General features: G+C 39.9%; 1 protein-coding gene across 6 annotated transcripts in view; it reads right to left on the minus strand.

Annotated features, from left to right (window-relative positions):
- Nucleotides 1-21,852, minus strand: part of cadm4 (cell adhesion molecule 4) — a 276,527-nt gene that overhangs the window by 63,184 nt on the left and 191,491 nt on the right. Inside the window, exon 1 of one of the 6 annotated variants that reach the window (XM_066683336.1) lies at nt 16,057-19,074. The exons of 4 other annotated variants lie outside the window; for them this stretch is intronic. In XM_066683336.1, coding sequence (XP_066539433.1) covers nt 16,057-16,141 — 85 coding nt within the window. In that variant the 5' untranslated portion in view covers nt 16,142-19,074. Of the gene's footprint in view, nt 1-16,056; nt 19,075-21,852 lie in introns of those variants that run through there. One more of the 6 variants, XM_066683339.1, reaches the window with a different exon arrangement.

Raw genomic sequence — 21,852 nt, forward strand, 5'->3', positions numbered from 1 at the left:
TTAATAGATGTTTCAACAGAAGATGGCTGACTCCCAATGGAGGGCATGTCTGGTAGTGACTGGCAGCTGCACTTGAGCAGGACTCTGGCTTCATTTCCCATGGAGGTTTCACAGTGGTAATGAGTTTAAAAATAATTTATCATATTAACTGTATATTAATGTATTAACTTTGACAGCTATAGTGTATTTATGTTTCATTTTTTTTACATGATACATACAAAAGTCGATGGCATGCCCCCTTCTGGACAGATTTGAATTGCTACACATTCATCTGCTTATTGTTCTATATTTCTTCATCTGTTGTGATTACCACAAGGAATCTACTGGATTATTTTTCCCATCCCCAGTCCTATACTAATAGATGCCGGATGTTTTTCTTTTTGGTTGTTTTCACTTTGCTCCATGATAAAATGATAAAGGACTGATATGCTACATATGCTACTCTATGTGCATTTAAACTATTCTACATAACAATTCATAACTACAGTAATTAACTATGTAATGTTAAATTAATGTTAAACTAATGACTGACAAAAAACTGCAAATAAAACAGGTCTCATACATCAGCAAAAATAAAAGTAGATGGAACTCTGCATAATCTCCACAAAACCAACAAAGTTACAATCACAGAAAAATGTGTCTTTCTCTCAATGTGTCAGTGAACGTACAAGACACATTTTCATCCAGAGCCTTGCACATGGCTGCAGTTTCAAGTTAGACATGCCACTCTGGGAGACTGTACGAGAACTGGCAGCTGGCAGTTTGTTGATCAGTTCTAAACCATGTTATTCATAGCTACAGTCGATTGTAGCCTGCTGTACGCTCTGCGCCAAAACCTGGCATTGCCATTAACATTTTTGTGATGGACTCATTTCATTAGCGAAACTGACTTTAAGTGACTTAGACATTTCTTTGAAAAATTGCTCCTTATGTCCACCTTCTCTTTTGCTGCAATCCTCACTTGCTTTTGACCCCCATGTCTCACCCACAATGCACCTGAGTCTTGCACAGTAAGTCTCACATATGACTGAAAAGTTTTCCTTCCAGTTTTGGCGCTACTCACATCCAAAGCTACAGAGTCTGAGGTGACAGCAGGGAAAGGCACAGCCAAACACACTGGACATATGTGTTACAGGGAGGTAGGACTCAAGCAGAAAACTGATTTAACCCTTTCTGCACTTGTAGGTTAATGAGACATTGACAGATCGACAGATTTTTTTTTTTTTTTTTGAGGGGATCAAATTATTGGTGAGGACAATTCAATAATTGATGGATATTGGTGGAGACACATCACTTCCGTCCATGTTAAGTCAACGCCCTTGGCTGGATGCACTAAGTTCTTAAAGCAGTCTTGAAAATAACTAATTAAATTTCTTGACTCATAATCAAACTTTTTTTGATAGCTGTTCTTACTTGAGTCATTAGTTTGTTGCCGTAACAAGATTTTATTTTATTTTTTAACTTCAGGCTGGCTTCAGGCACTTTTACTCTTGTTTGGTGAACAGAGTGACCGGGAAAAACAGAGCCTGAGGGAGACAGTTTAATCTTGACCCCATTAAAATAAGGCTGGATAAAAAATAAAAAAAAGGTCCACTCAACATACTCGGAACGAGATTAAACAGAGAGGTTAAGCAATCGATACTGGGTCTGTAGTGAGGCTACGAAAAGAGGATAAATAAATTACAAAAAAAAATAAATAAATCAGAAAACTCAAGTTCAGTTGCAGTTTGTCATCTCAGCCAGGCGGGGGCAGTGACACAAAAAAAAAATCTCTCAAAAACATGTTAATATTCCCACAAAAGCAACTCTAATTTACAGCACAGCAGAGACTGAGACTATCATTTACAAATGAACAAACAAACAAATACATAAATAAAGAAATAGAGAGCCATATGTGGAGTGAATAAATGAGGATGGAGTGGGTCTCTGGGATGCAGTGGTGAATTATGGGAGTTGTAGGCAAGCTAGATTTAGTGGTCTTTGGGAGGGGGCCAGGTACAGAGCTGGCATTTGGTTTGCACTAAATCCATAGCAGCGCTACACAGCTCAGGATTAGCTAGCTGAGTTACAGCCTTTGAGCTAAAGTAGGCCCACACATTGCACACACACACTGCTGAGGCAAATCCACTGGATGAGTTCACACCCTTATACGTTGGCTCTCTTGGTCTACAGCAAAGCAGAAAATGACCCACTGTTGCACTTAGACAGTAACACAACAATGTAAACCATTCTCACAACTGATTTGACTGACATTTTCTGGTAATAACTGTGATAATGTTATATGTTAGATTAACTCAACTTTTATTTTAATATTCTAAGTCTATGTCTCTAACATGGCATGAACAGGTACCCTGCCAACGGATTACTGCTTTTATTAAATGGTGAAATGTGGCACATATAAAAAAAATAAACACAATTAAAGACACCTAAACACACCACCATTGTGGTGAACTGCAGTTCTCTCTGGTTTGTTTACATTCAGAAGTAGGAATAATGCCGTACTGTGAGCAGAGAGAGAGTAAGCCTAGCATAATGGACTGAGACACTTTGTTTTTTGTTTTTAGCCATTCACAGAAACTTGGACTTCGTGAACACATTAGATCAGTTTTGAACACACAAACAAGATCAGCAAATGGTGAGGAAACACACCTGTTATATTAAGTGTTTTCATGTAAAATATATAAAAATAAAAAAATTCTTTTGTCATTTTACGTAAAGGTTGTGTAGAATAAAAATGAAGTATTAATATGCTACATCCAGGGCGGCACGGTGGCGCAGCAGGTAGTGTCGCAGTCACACAGCTCCAGGGACCTGGAGGTTGTGGGTTCGATTCCCGCCCCCGGGTGACTGTGAGGAGTTGGTGTGTTCTCCCCGTGTCCGCGTGGGTTTCCTCCCGTGCTCCGGTTTCCTTGCACAGTCCAAAAACACACGTTAGTAGGTGGATTGGCAACTCAAAAGTGTCCGTGTGTGTGTCTGTGTTGCCCTGCGAAGGACTGGCGCCCCCTCCAGGGTGTATTCCTGCCTTGTGCCCAATGATTCCAGGTAGGCTCTGGACCCCCTGTGACCCTGAATTGGATAAGCGGTTACAGATAATGAATGAATGCTACATCCACAATCGATAACCTCAAAATGTCCACCAAAACTACACTAATATTTGGATACAATATTATCTCCTAGAAAAGAACAAATCGATAAAAATGTTTTGCAGTGCTTTTCCTTTGAGGTTTTAAGGTTATTTTTTGTTAAATAAACTGACAATTGTCATTTTTAATTCTTTGCAAGTTACCATGAAATAACAAAAGGTCGGGAGAATGTATGAATTTGAATTATATGGTTCACACACACACACAATATGTTTTATTTCCACCGAATACTTGGTGAACCCAGCAATTCCAAGGTATTTGTCCTGTAGACATAGATGTTCACCTTATAAAATCTACATAGAAACACATGAAGGTAAGGTAATCATAACTAATGCCAAGCATGGGCTAAAGGAGTATAAAGCCTATACACCAGCATTGGGCTGTGTATCTGTAGAACTGCTTTCTCTAGAGTGATAAAGCTTGATTCAGTAATTATGGAAGTGGAGTGTTGTTTGTGATCCAGAACTAATCATCCAACATCAGTACCAGACTTCACTACTGTTCTCATTCCTGAATGCAATCAAATCCTCACAGGAATGCTGCAACATCTAGTCTAAAGCCTTCCCAGAAGAGTAGCATTTATATTTGCTTTTTATATGAGCCAGTTCTTAGTCGGACTGAAATCTGATTGCTGCATGGCATATAATATGCAAATCAGTTCATATTCCTATGATGTTCCTTGTTTATTCTGTGCTAGTCAAAGACGCTTGTTGCTTCTAAAGTAACAAATTTGCATGCTGTATTCATTTCTGTGCACAGGCTTTATATTGTTGTTTACAAGGATGTGGCTGTTGAGAATCATGATCATGAGCCATGTGTATTAAAACTATGTACTGTAGTGAAGCAGGGAATATTGAGTAGTGGGTATATTTTGTCAAATATACAAATCAGCACAGCTGGTTCCTTGCTCTAATGTTTATAAAGACTACTGTGGTTTGAAACCTGCCTTGAGTCGATGTCTGTTTCTCTGTCTGTGGGTTTCCTTGGGTACACTGTAGTTACATTATTGCCACAAAAGTTACAGTGTAAATGTACGGTGTAAAGGCACAAAAGTCGTTTTAAAGTCCACCTGTGTTACCTAAAGGTACATTTCATTCTCTTCCCCAGAAGAAGAGGTGAATACCTCTAAGCTTTTACAACAAACATATATTAGTCCTGGAGATAAAATGGAGAGTATGAAATCAACACAAGTTTATAATCTACTGTTATAATAGAATACAACAACACTATGTTCACAAGTTAAAGGTACGGGATATGGATCCTTGAAGGGGGCACATTCCTGAATCTGTTCCTGTCTTGTGCCCAGGGTGGGCTCTGGACCAAACCCCAAAAAGGATAAAGTGGTTACAGAAAAAGAATGAATGAACAATGAATGTAGACTAATGCAGAGTTTGAAGTCTTGCATAAGCGTTTTTACAGGTATAGAGTGGTGTTCCTGCCCAAGCTGGGAATAGAACTCTGGTCCGCTGCGGTGTTATCTGCTACCCTCTCCAACCACAACACATAACGTGACTCCACTCAACTCTCTATGAGTTTTCTTTGGGGGATTTGTTGCCGATCCCATACGTTCATATGAGAATGGAAAATCCTGAAACGTGAATGTGGCTAAATGCTAAAAACAGTGTTACATTACTAAATTATGGAAATGCAGTTCTGCATTAGTCGCTCAGAAGCACATCTTCTATCCTATCGCTCTGTTTTCTTCCTCCAGCTGCTGAGTGGATGATAACCTCTCTGTCTTAATTGATCCTCTTCTCTCTTTTTTTTTTTCGCTTCATCTCCCTGAGCTCCCTCTTTCCTCTCTCCCTCTCCGTTTTCCTGATTACTCACGCATCTGTTCAGACCACCTGAAGCTCATCTGCTTTTCACAGGAGAGAGTGTTGAGAGCCTCTAACAATCGGCAAGCTTTGCAAGCACATATCTTACTGTGGGGACCAAAACTGGTGCACATTGTATGGATTTCTCTTATTTGTGGGGACCACAACCTTGTCCCCACAACATCAATGATTACATTTTAAGGTCGGGACCTGTTGGTTAAGTTTAGGGTTAGGGTTTGGGGAGGGTTAGTAGTATTTATACACAAGGTAATATGAATACAAGTCTATGGAGACCCCACAATGCATGAAAACTAATAGATGTGTGTGGATGTTCCTACTATTTTACAAGCACCAGATAATCACTAACTTCTATGGGTGGCTTCTTCTTTAGTGAAGTAGCTGACAGATTCTTTGCTCCCCTCTCTCTCTCTCTCTCTCTCTCTGTCTCCATCTATCTCTCTAGTCTAAAATTAAAACCCCATTTCTCAAAGGAATCTTGCTCAGTGCCAATCAAATACAGTTATGAAAAAATATGCGCCAGCTATAAATAATACATAATCCTTTACAACTCTCCTCCTCATTACCCCGTTCTCTCTATCCCTCCCTCTCTCTTTCTCTTTTCCTCTTCCTGTCCCCATTCCTCACACTTTTCATCTCATCTCCGTCTCTCCTTCCCCTTCCTTTCTGAAAAAAATCCCCTCCTAATTCGCTCCAACACTGCCTGCGTTTTCCCCCTTCTAATCTCATTCTCTCTTTCTTCCACACCTACGCACCCACTCCCCTGCTCTAATCCATCGTTTCCCCCCTCCCCCCTTCCTTCCCTCCCTCCATGCCCTCCATCCCGCTCTTTTTCTTTTTGGCCGCTCTGTTGCTCGCTCGTACTTTTTCTTCACCTCAGCACCCTGCCACTGGCTCTTTCCTCTCGTTTTTCGGATTCCTTTTACTCTTATTGGTCTGCCCGCAAAGATTCCCCCTCTCTTCTCTCTCTCTCTCTCTCTTTCTCTCTCTCTCTCTCTTTCCCTGCCTTCACAATCTCTCTTCCAGCAAAAAGCCCTGTTTGTTTTCTATCTCAGAAATGTGATTTGTTCTGCAGCTCAGGCTTAGAGTATAATCAGCTGGCTTTTGTATGAGAGAGAGAGAGAGAGAGAGAATTGTGAAAGACAGAAGAAAGATGGACTGATAGAAGAACAGTAAAAGAACTAGAGAAATAAGTAGGAAATAGAGAAAGAAGAGGAATAGAGAAGTAGTGGAAAGAAATCCACTGAGAGAGAGAGAGAGAGAGAGAGAGAGAGACAGACAGACAGAGACAGAGAGAGACAGAGAGAGAGAGAGAGAGAGGAGGAAAACAAGCAAAAAAATGTGGGTCTGAAAAACAAGAAAGAACGAGAGAGAGGGAGAGATAAACAGCGACAGTGCTGTGATGAAGGGGGAGAAAAAAAGGGACACAATGTTTCTTCGTTGCTAACGCCTCTAATTACACTTCTCCAGTTGACATTCACTTCTTTTCCTCCTTTATTCCCTTCTCTATCTATTCTTCATCCCCTTCGTCGCTCTCCGTCGGTGGCAAATGCTCCTTCCCTCTTGTGTTTGATCTTCTATTTATGCTGCGTTGCTGCTCGCATCCTTCTATCGCTACATCTGCTCACGATCTGTGCATCCCTTGCTGCTTATCCTCACTTCCCATTAGCTCTCCATGGAAATGCACTCTCTCTCTCTTTCTCTCTCTCTCTTGACCTTCACATTCCTAGCACCTACTTGCTTCCACCGTCATATTTTACCCTTATCACTCCCCTAAGCTTGCTCCAGCTCAGCCACTCGCCTCATTTCTTCTCTCTCTATTTCTCTCTCTATCACTTGTCTATTTCCTTCTCTTTTTATCACATATTGTAATGAACTCAACCTCAGTTTTGTCCTTGCCATGGTTTACATTGTCTTTATTAGACTTTGTGTTTGTTTTGTCTGACTCTGTGTTGTATGTAGTGATCTGCCACTTTTTCCAGCCGTAATAAACACTACACGAAGCCTGGACACCTGCTCATTCAAAACAAAGGTTTATTTCTGTTCTTCTGCCAAGGCCTTGATCTAGATGGTGGAGCACTGATATGACTGCAATCAAACACATAAAGACTAGTATTATTATTATTAGTATTAGGTGGAGCTCCTTCAATGTAATGAATGAATGAATCAAAGTTATATTTAAATTGTGTTTTTCTCAAAGAGCTTTACATTCTTCAGAACATAAAAGAAGAAAGGCCTCAATCACCTGTATCTGACAGCAGACAATCACTCACTTCACATCCCTTTGTAGTTCTGCATTTACAGACTCGTCAATCTGTTGCTCTACAGTCGTTGTTTGCCCATTTTCACCATTTTCAATGTCAGGGCAGCCTCAGTACAGGTATGACTTGGTTGGCGGATCAGTCTCACTGTTGCAGTGAAATTGACGTGGTGGTGTGTTGGTGTGTGTTGCATTGTTATGAGTTGATCAGACACAGCAGTAATGTCGGAGTTTTTAAACACTGTTTCAACTCACTGTTCACCATATTGGACACAAGCGTTCTTTGTTGGTCCACTTTGTGCATGCAAATTCAGACAGTAGTTCATTTGCTGCTGCACAGTTTGTGTTTGTCGTTCTCTAGTTCTTCATTAGTGGTCACAGGACTCTGCAGGCGGCATATTTTCAGTTGGTCAACAATTCTCAGTCTAGCACCGACACTGAGGGATTTAAAAACTCCAGCAGCACTGCTGTGTTTGATCCACTTGTACTAGCACAACACACTACCAAAAAATGTACAGTCCATAGATTAACATGGTTAAAATGGAATCAAAAATTAATATATAAACATTACATTTCACATCATGATGACTATGTCTCTATCAGATTATCCTCTTTTTTTTCTGGTCACTGCTTGGTTGCCGCAGTGATTGTGGACAGCTCTGGAAAGACTCACTAGCCAGAAAGGGCTTATAAGGAAATTTACAGAACTATTACAACACGCTGGCCTGCCGGAGATAGCCTGGGGCCAGCTCTGATACACAAGCCCTCAAAATCCTCACACATACACACAAACACACACATCCCACCAACCTGGCTCCTATCCCTGCTAGCATCTCACATTCAATGGCAAAAATGCTTTATTGGCATGAATTATATAACGCTCACGCTGCCAAGGCTAAAGAGCCAGACACACTCTCTCTCTCTCTCTCTCTCTTTTTCTCTTTCACTTTTCCTTCCTTTTTTCTCCCTCTCCCTTTCTTCTCACTCTTTTCCTTTCATCCCCCCTTCTCTCTCTCTCTCTTTCTCTTTCCCTGCCTGTCTCTCTCTCCCTCTCTCATCCACAGAACAATCTTTTGTGGATCTAATATTCTGAATAAATGTTCAGCTTGCCTCCAGCTGGCAGAAGGAGCCCAGCGCTGCTGAGACAATGGTTATTCAAAGCTGGAGGGGGAATAAAAAAGAAGAGGGAGATAGTGAGGAAAATAAAAAGAAATAAGCCAAGACATCCTCCGCTGATACAGAAAGTGAGACGCCATGTCCCTGCTAAGTAACAAGCCAAAAACTCAAAGGGAAAACACAATAGCAGGTGCACACAGCAAAATATTCTACCACCAGATGTTTCACTTTATTGCCCAGGCTCTCTCCCAGGGGCTGTATTTATCAAGCTTCAGAGGAATACTGCTGATCCACCTTTTCTTTTGCCTTTCAGATCAGTACGATTATCATCATAAGGACATGAAGCAAGAGGGGCCGAAGTCAGCAATTTTAGAGTGAGAGAGAGTGGTTGGTGGGGACATATGTGATCTAAGCATATATAGACCTCTACTCATTGACTTTCTGCAGTGTAATGGGGTGTGATAAATTGTTTTGAATATATTTAGCACTAATGATTAAAAAAAAAAAAAAAAAACACTACTGCAGCCAGGACATGAACATATAGTAGCCTAGATCTGCTAGGTCAGAAAGAGAGTGGCTGGTTCAGCCTTGGTGAGTTAAGTGCTAAGGATTTATACATATTTTTTACAAAAATGTTGAACAGGTGTAGGACTAATGATATCTTTTTCAGCCAAAAACAATGGAGGTTGTAGCATTACTACCATAAATATGTGAAGGATAATAAATAGGTCAGAAATCACAAAGGAAGTTGTTGGATGAGCCTTTGTGATCTAAATGGTAAAGATAGGTAATCTATAACAAAATGGCCGCTACACTGATTTTGTGTGTAATTTGTTTGAATTTTAGGGAGAGAGGGAAACTGCAGCAAAAAAAAGTAAAGAAAATTTGCTACTTGTGTATCTTTTAGGGTGAATCCCGTTTCACCCCTTGCCCCTTCAACTTAGCCCTACCCCTCCATGTTTTCTAAGGGGAGGGTGTCTCAATTCTTGCTGAGAACATTGGAAAGGGTGAAGGGCTAGGGCTGTATATCCTTTTCAGAGGCACACTTCAAACGTAGTGTTCAAACATCATGCCTTCTGATTCACCGTCAGTGGCTGCGGCAGTGACCAGTGAAACCCAAAAATGACAGTATTTTCTCCTTTAAATTCTATGATAACTATTGTATTATCTTATGTTATGTTTTGATGTATTATGATCCTTAAATGGTGAAACAGTTACATTCTGGCACCAGACACTACTGCAAATTTTAATGTGGATCTGAAAGTTTCAAGCAAAAACTAACAAATAAAGTGTTAAGTGTAGGTGATATGAAGGCATATGATTCCCTAAATTTAACCAAAGTCCTACAGTGCTCCTATGATATCACTGCAGACCTCTGGTAGCCTGGGAATAAAGCACTGCTCTTTTTGTATTTATGTATTTATGTTTTTTTTGTTCAGATTATAAATCAGGCTCTTGAAGGGTCTCATTTCATAGGAGAAGATTTTACCCACTACACATTGTAACTCAGTTCCAAGTGGCAAGAGGACACTCAAAAAGCAAGGGTTAGGGTTAAAAATATGAATTTGTTTCTATTTGCCCTATTTGTTCTAAATAGTATATTATTAACGTCCATCCATCCATTATCTGAAACCTCTTATCCAATTCAGCGTCATGTGGGTCTAGGGTGGTAGTGGTGGAATCATTGGGCTCAAGGCAGGAATACACCCTGGAGGGGGCACCAGTCCTTCACAGGGCAACACACACTCACACCTATGGTTGCCAATCAACCTACCGACCCTACCAAGTTTTTGGACTGAGGGAGGAAACCCACGTGGACACGGGGAGAACACACCAACTCCTCACAGACAGTCACCCGGAGCAGGAATCGAACCCACAACCTCCAAGTCTCTGGAGCTGTGTGACTGCGACACTACCTGCTGCACCACATCATTAACATGCTAGATCTATATCATTAGGATTTTGCCGTAGACATCTGAAAGCTTAACACCATTTATGAAGCTAATTACATGTAGCTTCCATATTAAACAATGTAAACTGACGTTATCATTACTGAAAGAACTGCTAAGTTAATGTTAATTAAGAAGCAAATTAAAATGGTTTATGCAGAGTTTTATAAGATATTTCAGATAAGATAGTTCTAGGTGTTTGTTTTTGCTGTAACTAATTAAAATGTCTTATTCCACTGGCAGAAGATTTTTTTGTTTGTTTTAAGGTAAAATGCCAGTGATTTAACTTGCAAAAGGGTCATTTTGTTACAGCTCAAGATGTAAACTGGTATGTTTACCAGCATTTGCGTTTGTGATTTTTTGTTGGTGTTTTAATAATTGTTTTATTATGCTGTGGCTGTGGATGAGGCAGAATATGATTTGTGAATGTATCTTCAAGCAGATAAATAAACAGGACCTATTATGAAACAATTTCACCAAATGTAAGCATTTTTATAAAACCTATTAAATAAAGACACTTATAGGCCATCTTTTTTAATTCCCATGGTGGACATACCCCAAGACCCCCAATAAAAGCTTAGGCCTCGTATTAATAAATCGCTTTTAAGACCCTGCTAATGATATCTTGTGAAACCAATGGCAATGTAAGAAATGAGGTATAGGTCAGGAGTCTCACACAGAGAGTGGTTGCATGGGCCTTTGTTATCTGAGCACTAAGGATCTGACCACTAAGGTGGATGGAGTTTCAGCACTCCAGATAAAAACAGGTCCATTGCTCCAAAGAATGTGGTGGGGATTTATACCCCTCTAAGATAAGATGACATTAAGAGTCCTTGATTATTGCACAGAGTGTGGTAAAATTGAACAGCAATCCTAGCGGTAACAGACATAGCCACAAAACTAAACATACATTCATTCATTGTCTGTAACCCTTGTCCAGTTCAGGGTCACTACTCGGAACAAGGCGGGAACACACCTAGGAGGGGGTGCCATTCTTTTGCAGGGCGACACACACTAACACATTGTTTCACAATCTCATACCTACGGACACTTTTGAGTCGCCAACCTACCTACCAACGTGTGTTTTTGGACCATGAGAGGAATCCATATAACCCAGAGGAAACCCACGCAGACACAGTGAGAACACACCACAATCCTCACAGACAGTCACCCGGAGGAAACCCACGCAGACACAGGGAGAACACACCACACTCCTCGCCTACAGTCACCCGGAGAAAACCCACACAGACACAGGGAGAACACACCACGTTCCTCACAGACAGTCACCCGGAGGAAACCCACACAGACACAGGGAGAACACACCAAATTCCTCAAAGACAGTCACCCGGAGGAAACCCACGCAGACACAGGGAGAACACACCACACTCCTCACAGACAGTCACCCGGAAGAAACCCACGCAGACACAGGGAGAACACACCACACTCCTCACAGACAGTCACCCGGAGGAAACCCACGCAGACACAGGGAGAACACACCACACTCCTCACAGACAGTCACACAGAGCGGGACTTGAACCCACAACATCCAGTTCCCTGGAGCTGTGTGACAGTGACACTACATGCTGCGCCACTGTGTCACCTTAACAAAACTGAACACTAAAAAAAAGAAAAGAAAAATCAAACTAAGATCTTAAAATACAGAAATATATAAAATAAAAACATAAGAAATAGATATCAGTCAAGTAGACAATGGATGGACTCTGTGGATTTAAAGTAGCTGTTGGGGTACGTTAGCTGCACGTTTCCTAAATAGATTAAGAAGTATTGCAGAGTGTATACTGCAATATACACATTGGAACTGCTGTTCCAAAGTGTTCAACTTTATTTTCTACAAATCCCAGAGCCGGAGATTATAGGTGAGAAACATAATATGGCAGAATGGTAATGAATCTGGGCGTCTGCATGCACAGAGTATGAGCAGTTGATTAGGATGAATGATATTTAGTGTGATCATTTTTGAGACAGGCACTTATCTCCTCGGGGCAACCCATCACTGGTGTTTCCAACACTGGTGATTTGACACTCTGACACTTGAAGATATATCTTTTCCATTTTTGCACATTACACCTAGTTATGCCATAATAATGATCCATAAAATCTTACATATAGATAAGCATCTCTTAATTATGAATAAGCCGCTCATCGAGAATTCACTGCATCAAACTTTCTCACTGTTACGAGGAGCAATACCATCATTATCAGATGCTAAGTCATTATTATGGGATTTTTTTTACAATTATAAGAAGATTTTGGATTGCGAGAGCAAAGTGGAACACATTCCAATATCACTGCTATAATTTTTTTATATAATTCTTATTTTTTCAGTCATTATATTAGATTTTATCCATACTGCCCACATTTACTACGCACGAAATCTCCTCAAATGCTTTAAAGGTGACCTCTTTGAGCTGCTTTCATATCTTTTCCTTCCATACAACTCCTTCCTCCCTATAGAATCGTCCTCTCCTCCTACTTCTCCCTCTGTATTCCCTCTCTATGTCCCTTTCCTTCACTGACGAACAATTGTCTACTTTCTCCCTAGTGCTGGGCTCATTTTAATGCTTATTTTAACAAGTCCTTCACAACCGCAACCTCTGCTTTCCATTCCTAACATTTAGTAGTCCGCAATGGAAGAAAAATCACTTAGTTCCACTGCTGCTAAGCTTTTAAATGTCAATATCTCTTCAAATGATTAACATATGCTCTCTCCTAAAAGGCTATTTGAATATATTGAAGTTAGCTGGAGTAATAAATTATTCCAAACAAATGTTAACTTGTTTGTGCAGCAAAACACCTGAACACCCAGCAGTGTACTATCTTACTGTCTTTAACTTTTCTATGCTGCTGTGGGTTCATGACTTTTTTCACTTTCAGTAACACTCTTGCACGCTAATAGAAACCTCCACTGGAGAAACTTCAGAATGTCACACCTGCACTTGTATCTGATTCATTTATGTACAACAGTATTGGGACAAACCCCCTAATCACTGAATTCTAGCATTTCTTTCAGGGGTTGGACTGCCTCCTTAAATCCAGTGAAGGGAAATCTTAATGCTGTAGCATATAAAGACATTTTGGACATTCGCATGCTTCCATCTTTGCAGAGAACGTTTGACTGTGCCCCAGTGCACAAAGCAAGATCCATAAAGATATGGCTGGGTGAGTCTGGTGTGGAAGAACCTGATTGGCCTGAACAGAGCCCTGACCTCAACACCATTAAAAACATTTGTGATGAAATAGAAAGTAGTTTGTGAGCCGGGCTCTCCTTCATTAACATTAGTGCCTGACCTTACGAATGATCTTCTGAGTCAGTGGGCAACAATTCCTAGAGAATTCCTTCCCAGAAGAGTGTACGTTTCTTTAACAAGCATGTTTTAATGGAAGCTTAATTGGCTCGTCTATGGCCTTTCTCAAAGAACCCTTCATAGCACCTTACTTTTTAAGAGCGTAGTGTATGAACGCTTCATGAAAACATGAAGAACTATATTTTCATTATTTTACAACTGCTCTGGATCACTGAAATATTTACACTGTAGAAGAAAATACAGATATGTTTTCTCATGATTTATGTCACACTCTGGCCATGCATTTCATCACTGATATGAAACTGATGCTATATACTCTTTAAATCTTGTCATTATTAGTATTAATTTAAAAAACAAGGTCCTTTTCCTCCTGCCCTTGTATGCCCTCTCCTCCAGACTACCCTCATCTTCTTCCACCCACCACCCCCCATCAGCACTTGCTCATTTCTCCACTGATCATAAATATGTCATACAGCTCTGCATCTGTCCGTCCACAGACTGTCCACCTCCTCATCGCCCCCTATCACCCCCTCCCCCACCCCCCACCTCAGCTCTCACACTCTTCTGCCCATAAATTACCTTCCAGCTAGGATGAGTGTGGCATGGATAAGAAGGCCAGGGAGAAAGTGGCCAGGGAACAGGGACTGATGGGAAGGGGGTGGTGAAGTGGGGATGATGGCAGTACATGAAAAAAGTGGAAACGTGTGGGGGACATAGATAGTGGACAAGTAGATGAGAGCCATGCAGAGATAAAAAGGGTAAAGTAAAAAGGAGGAAAAGAGCTTTGTAATGGACAGAAGAAGGTTTTAGGGTGAAATTTAGAAATGGAAGTCAAAGTAACTGCCCAACACAATTTGAGGCAAAAATTACCAGGTCCAAAATCATTTTGTCCATCAGGATTTGACTGGAATGTGAATAATGGGTGTGCTGAACTTTAAAGGTAGAACTAAGGCTTTTTCTTACACTTTTAAAGCAAAAGCCTAAATAGAATATCATCAAGGTGTAATTCTTATAAATGTGTGCTCATAAATCTAGATTAATATCTTGATAAACATTGTGTGTGTGTTTGATTGTGTGTGTGTGTTTGATGGAATGAACACTGATATATTCACTTTGGAAGGTTTTGTTCAGTAAATGTGTGAATGATTGCGTAATGCCATGAGGTATTTCGACTCTCAAACTTACAGAAAAACATTTTGTCTTTTAAATTAAACGACACAGTGAATTGCTCTTTGCACAACAAAGGACATGAAGTAACAAGCAAAATAAAAAAGAGAGCAAAACCAAACAAAATGTAAAGGCCAAAAGTCTTGTTTTCCTGTAATGTTTTCCACTGTAAATCAACTAGAAACATTCCTACCTCTTAAACACTGTCAGTGGCACTGAATCATGATATATTTCCACTGAATAGATACCATTAGGTGGCAACAGGTAGCCAATCTAATGATAATGTAGAACAAAAGCATTGTTACCGAACACTGCCAGAACGCACATTAGCCTGCAGAGCAGAGGTGGGGTGAGTGGTGATGTGAAGTACTTATCGGGTTTCTGAATTCAAAAACCGTTTTTATGTTGTTGTTGTGTATGCACATACTTCTCAGAGAGTAGCTTTTAGTGCCACTGTGAAAATCTACCCGCTGTTATTTATCACTGAAACTTTGGAAAAGTGATCATTATTGTCATACTGCTCTAGCCACATTATAACCTGCATTTTATATTGTGAGTTTTATTCACTTTTCCAAAGCAATTTTTCAGGTTTAGCTTTTTGTTGTGGCACCCTGTTCTTTCCACAGTTATTTTTACTACCATCATATTTTTCACATTCTTCAGACACACAGTTTCACTTCTTTAAGGGGCCCCTATAATAGAAAACTAAATTTTCTTGCTTATCTGAATGTAGTATGAATGAATTTGTTTTCAAAATGGCCTGTTCACTTCTTATGTGGAAACTAAATGACAAAAGAAAGTATGTTTTGAATTCAGTCTCCTTTATATCTCTATATAGATCTTCTATATATCTTAAATGTGCATTTATATATAATATGAGAAAATTTATAAACAACACTATGTAATATTACTACCTTAAAATTACAGCTTCAAATACAATATGGTGATAGGGAGAACAGAGCCTCTGCCATTGCTACTCTTGGCTCAGCACTGCAGAAATTATACTATGTATCTTTTGGAGGAGGACAGAAAACTACAGTCCCTCTTCCCTCTAACTCCCTCTCAATGTAAGGACAGTGCTGTTAAAATCTATTGCACTCTGCAACAGTAGGGGGAGCCCAGGAGCAAAAATACCAAATCTTACTTTGTGTGACTTTAACGGAAGCATTTGTATTTCTGTTTTTATGTCCTTTGAGGATGCACTATGGTTAGATAAACTGAGAGAGACAAGGGAATAGATGAAGTGAGATTTTAACTTACAGCAGAGAGAAAAAAGAATGGAGGACTGGAAAACGAGGGCAGCGAAGGAAGGAGTGAAATGGAGAGATCGCTGGCCTGGTCTCATTGTGTATTGAGTCTTGGAAGCTGATCAATGACGCTTCTGTAGCTGTAGCTAGCACACTCTCTCTCTCTCTCTCTCTCTCACACACACACACACACAGACTTTGCTGTCACGCAGCTGAGCCTCTGCAAAATTATATCCACTAAACAGCACTACACTAACACAGCAGCAGTATGGCTAATTATAACACTCCACTAACATTACACAACCATTCAAACCCTCATCGTTGCACTTGCACACTCTCTCATAACCCATGGCTGATCTCCACAAATTAAAGTACCCAAACCTTGATGTTTAAGGACAAAAAAAAGCTCTTAATGCTGCATAATTTCCACACTTACTTTACGCTATTAACCAAGCCCACGATTAATACCCAAACACTGTGTTAATTTGTTCTGCACTTTGATAATTACTAACACAAGAGCACTGTCATGTCAGGAGAACACTGCTGATATTTGTGCTGCTAGCCACCATGCTATCAAGCAAACTTAGTCTACATCAGCAGGCTATAAATCCTCTTATATACAGTGTATCTTTCTGGGGCACTGTTTTGGGTATGAAGCTATTAAAATGGCTAAAACAGAACAATTCAGTTAAGAGAGCACTTCTGCTGTTACAGCAGTCATGTTCACAAACAAAATTTGCTAGCTGCTTTCCACAGTGCCCTTTTGTTGACTTGTTAGTTCCTTCCCCCCTCACTTAATAATGTGTGATTTTAATGTTGTAACACCAAAATAATTTGTCAAAAAGGCACTACTGTGCTGCTATTGCCTCGAAGATAGGAAGTTATTTTTGTTAAAGAAGATATCCGTTCTTAATTTAAATATATATTTATTTGATTTTAGGCTTCTTATGTAACACAGACAGGTTTCTCCAAGAGAGCTTTGTTGAATAATCTGCAGTTCTAACTGTGAGGCTAGCTAGAAAACATGGCTCGGCAGTTTTCTCCTCTAACACCTCAACAGAAGATGGGATTTTTTTTCCTGAAGTTGTTTGTTGTTTTCTACAAGCTGTTTATGCTCGAGCACAGAACAATTTGGTCAAGAGAGCGCTGCTGTGTTACAGCCGTCACACTAGCAAGCAAATTTTGCCAAGCAATTTCCCTTAAGCTTTTCTACACACGATTGCTTTGTGGTGCTGTTAGCTCTTTTAAAGGATGTTAGCACTTTTTTTACACCAGTATTTAGAGCTATTAGCCACTAGCAGTCACAGTGGCATTCAAACTTAGTGTTTTCCTTCAATCTGACAACACAAGATGACTTCTTTTATTGCAGAAGGGAACACTGAATATTTATTTAGAACTTTCAAGCAAGCTAGCAAATTTTGTTGTGTTTCCCTAATATAAATACTCTACTTCAGTACAATTACTCTGCTCCACAAGACACCCTTTTTAAGCCTCTTTTTAAGATCATTCACACTGCTCTATCAGACCCGAGCCTTGCTTCTGACTGTCATGCCTTGTGGTGAAATGCCAAGTCCATATCTCTGCAACACTGAGCCTGGCAACAATGCCTCATCATACATCTGATCAATACAAGCTTACCATGCAACTTCACCAAAAGTGTGAGGGGAGGAAAGATAAGCCTTAAGCTCTGTGGGGTAGGAAAATCAACAGAAAGCCTGATCACAACACAAGAGCACTATTTTTGTCTTTTGCTAATTCATACAATTATCTACTGTAGGTAGGAATATGCGCTACTACTGTCAAGTCGCTAGCAGTCTCATGTGAATGATATCAGTAGCTACAAAACCTGACACGGTACATCAAACACACAATAAATATTAAAAGCCGCTACTTTGAAGAGTGCCAAACTGAGAACGAATTTTAGGGCAAATGTGTAACACCAGCAACCTCTGTCCTATCCATCAGCGGGTGTGATATGTCTCATCACACAGTGCTGAGCCCAGCCTAGCAAAGCGCCTCGCTCTACTGCGCACAGCTCCAACACACAGTTTCACTCGCTCACACACACACATACACGCAGTGGCAGTCCTGAGGTGCGACGTGCCTCTGACTGGCAAGGCTAATATCCACAGTCTTGCAATAGCGGCGAGAGTGTAGGTGAATAGCGTAGCACGCAGCTATCTGATTGAAGGCAGTGGCTGTGTCATCAAAGGATGGTAATAAAACTGTGAGCCAGCAAAGGCTTCTAGTAAATAAAATGGCCAGCCAGCCAGGAGCTCCTGCCAGCAAATCCTGGTGCAAATGAATACAATATACAGTACAGAGCGCAAGAGTGTCCCTCAGGTAGACATGGCAACCACACTTCCAATCAAATTTCTGCAAACCACTGGTCTTCTCTGTGGTCAGAATGTTCAGAGTTACTCCACTGCCTCCTTCCTCCTTCTCATGCCTTTTTCACTCTTGGCTTGTCCAGTTCGGTCCAACCAGTTGTTCGCTGTCCCACAGGAAACAAGCTATTCATTTAGTAATCCCAAAATTACTAAAGCAACACTCAGGTCTTCTAGTCAGAAAAGGAATACAATATACAGTACACAGCACTATAGTGTCCCTTAGGGAGCTACTGCACTTTCAATCAGTTCTCTGAAAACTGCTGGGCTCTTCTGTGGTCAGTAAGGTTCAGTCAAGAGTTACCCCACTGGCCCTACTTGCTTTCAATTCCTATTCTTTTTCTTCCCTGGTTTGTTCAGTTAGGTCCATCCAATATCTCTTCCATGTCCAAGCTCATATTGTCACTTCAATGTCCAGATGCTGTTCCTTCAGTAATCCCAAAAATTGAGCCCTGGGTACATTCTCAGCCTCTTGCTTTTATAGTCCTTGCCACACCCACATGAACATTGTTTGTGATGGAAGTGTGTTAGTCTGCAGATGTCCATCCCAAATATCAGTTATTTCTGTGAAGGCAGAATGACAATGGCCTCCATTCAGACAGATGAACAGAAGGTCAGTCAAACACTCCCCAGCTCTTTTGACTGAGGGATCTACAGTTGACTAATGTTTTTTTTTTTTTTTGGACCACTCTTTCTTACTGGCCTGACAGTTCAGTGTCTGTCTGACACACAGAGAAGCTTCACATGGTCACGAGCTGCATCTTTTAATTAAATGCACTTCATGATCTCCCTTTTTCTGCCTATTCACCACCACAATAATACACGGCCTATATATCTCAATGCACTTGTCTATGGGCAAATGTGTACGTGCACATATCTGGAGTGTACATGGAGCCTCTGATGAAAATATACACAGGTAATAGTTTGAGTAGCAAGGGATCATTTTGTGGAAGGATGAAAAGAGGAAAAAACATTAAAAACATTATACATACATGTTCTAACAAATCTAACATGGTCTAACAAAGATTATTTTCTTTGGATCACAACCTGTCATTCATACTTCACATGGCAGTGACACCTCTGTTTATATAAATCAACTAGGGCTGGGCAATTAATCAAAATCGACATTCAGAACTTCTAATCGTCATAATCTTGTCTGTATCGATTATATCCATTATTTTTATTCTGTTATGTCCCCACTGTGTGTTCATGTACTGTTCCTTTAAAACCACTCTACCAAGCTGTAGTCATGTGATTCTGCCCCCTATCTGCCACATGGAAGCAACATAAACGCAGAGGCCAACAAAGCAACTCAAGCAGCTCGTACCAAAAAAAAAAAATAGAGCATCTGTGGTTTGGACGTGCTGTGTTTAGACTATAATTAAGACGACACTGAACAAAAAGAAGTCAAACGTAAACTCTGAAGAAAAAAAACTGTTTCAGCGACCAAAGCACAATCACACACCAAATATAAACAGCGCTCAAAAAACAAGAGAGAAATAAGCTCCCAGCAACATTTAAATAAGAAAACATATCATTATTAAAGGATTAAATAAGAAAACATATCCTATATTTAATCTGCCACATGGAAGCAACCTAAATGCAGTCGCCAACCAAGCAACTCAAGCGGCTCATACCAAAGGAAAATACAGCATCTGTGGTTTGGACGTGCTGGGTTTTGACTATAATTAATATGGCTCTCTTAAAGAAGATAGGAACGAGCTCCCAGCAACATTAGAAAAATATCCCATATTTAATACTGGAGCATATTACAGTACAAGCCTCATCAGTGAACTATGAGGGTCAAAAATAATAATAAAAAAATAATCGTTCATTAATTGTAATCGTGGTAAAATGTACAATTAATCGTGATATTGATTTGTGCTGATATCGCCCAGCTCTAAAATCATGTAAGCTCTTGCCATTTTACGTGTATGTAGAGCAACTACATACACGTAAAATTCAAATCCACAAATGTATTGAGGTGCTCAAACTTAAAACAACAACAATAATAATAATTTAAATTCACAAATGCGGGAAAAATACTTGAAATGTATATACTTCTCAAATGGCATTGAGGTTCCAAATGTGATTGTTTTTGAAATGTGGTGGAAAAATCCACCAATCAGATCGCAAGGTTTTTTTAACCAATCAGAAAACTGATTTGTTGCTGTCACTCAACTTTGGCGCGCTGTTGGTAAACACCTACAATTCTCTGTCATGGCACTTCCAGTCAGAGATACAGTGGAGAGTCAGGTAAGTAACGAAGCTAGTTCATGTTTCTTGGTTAAACAAACCTCGCGATCTGATTGCTCCAGCTAAAGCTTTCCTATTGTTTTATCAATTGGCCGTCAAAACAGGGTCAAAAATCCGCGACTGTAAAAAGAGATTCACACAAGCAGCAGAGAAGGTGAATGTGAGGATTTTTTCCACCTCATTCAAATCTCCCTGTCACATTTGGAACCTCAGAAATGTTTGCTCTTGGACATTTTAAACCATTTGAGAAGGTACTGAGTCACAAATTCACTACATTTGATTTACAAATGCCAACATTTTCTACAAATTTAAAAACAAAAATGTTTTCTATACATTAAAAAAATTTTTTTTTAAATATTTGTAATTTTTTTTTAATGTTTTACAAGCTCAAAATCTTTTTGACCCTTTTTTGACTCCATACACAGCTACTCATTTTATTTTAACCAATTTTCTTCCAGTGTAGTAATGTCAAGGGCTGGATTTACCAAAAAAATCTTAGGTTAAAAAAATAATAATACTTATCTTAAAGGCAAGTCTCCAGAAATCCAGTATTGTCTTACGATAGTCTACTTTAATTTCTTAAGTTGTTCTCAAAACATATTCACAGTTTTTTTTCTTTAGCAAGCAATTTTACTGAGAAAATGGAGGCTTGTGTAAGGTTAAGAAAATAGTAAAGAACAAGAATGCTCATTGTTCTTAGAATGCTCCTTAAGAGAAAAATTGAGAAAAAAGAAAATTCTTAAGAAGATTTTGTGAAGAATAACTATCTTAACTTATATCTTCAGTAGGGGTGGAGTGTAGAAATCACATTTAAGTATTTCCTTCATAAGACACTTTTTGTGAATCTGGCCCCAGGTCCCAACCCCACCCCCCGGATTTGCCCATCATTCCACGATGCTTCCAAGCTGAAAGAGTATAGACCACTTTTACTTTATGGGTGCTATGTCGACACCCCTAAATCCTCCCTGCCTCCATGGCTACACCAAGTAAGCAAGGACTATTATCTAGAGCTATGTGCACACAGGCGTGGGTCGAAAATGAAATTGTGTCCCTCGGTGAATGTTTTCCAAAGCATTTCTATTCATATTGTCTTCCCAAATTAGCTCAAATTGAACACACACGGCCAGGTCCACCCCGTCACAAGCAATTGTCATTTCGATGGAAGC

The sequence above is a fragment of the Hoplias malabaricus genome, chromosome 10 (assembly GCF_029633855.1).
Source record: "Hoplias malabaricus isolate fHopMal1 chromosome 10, fHopMal1.hap1, whole genome shotgun sequence".
NCBI classification, from domain to species: domain Eukaryota; kingdom Metazoa; phylum Chordata; class Actinopteri; order Characiformes; family Erythrinidae; genus Hoplias; species Hoplias malabaricus.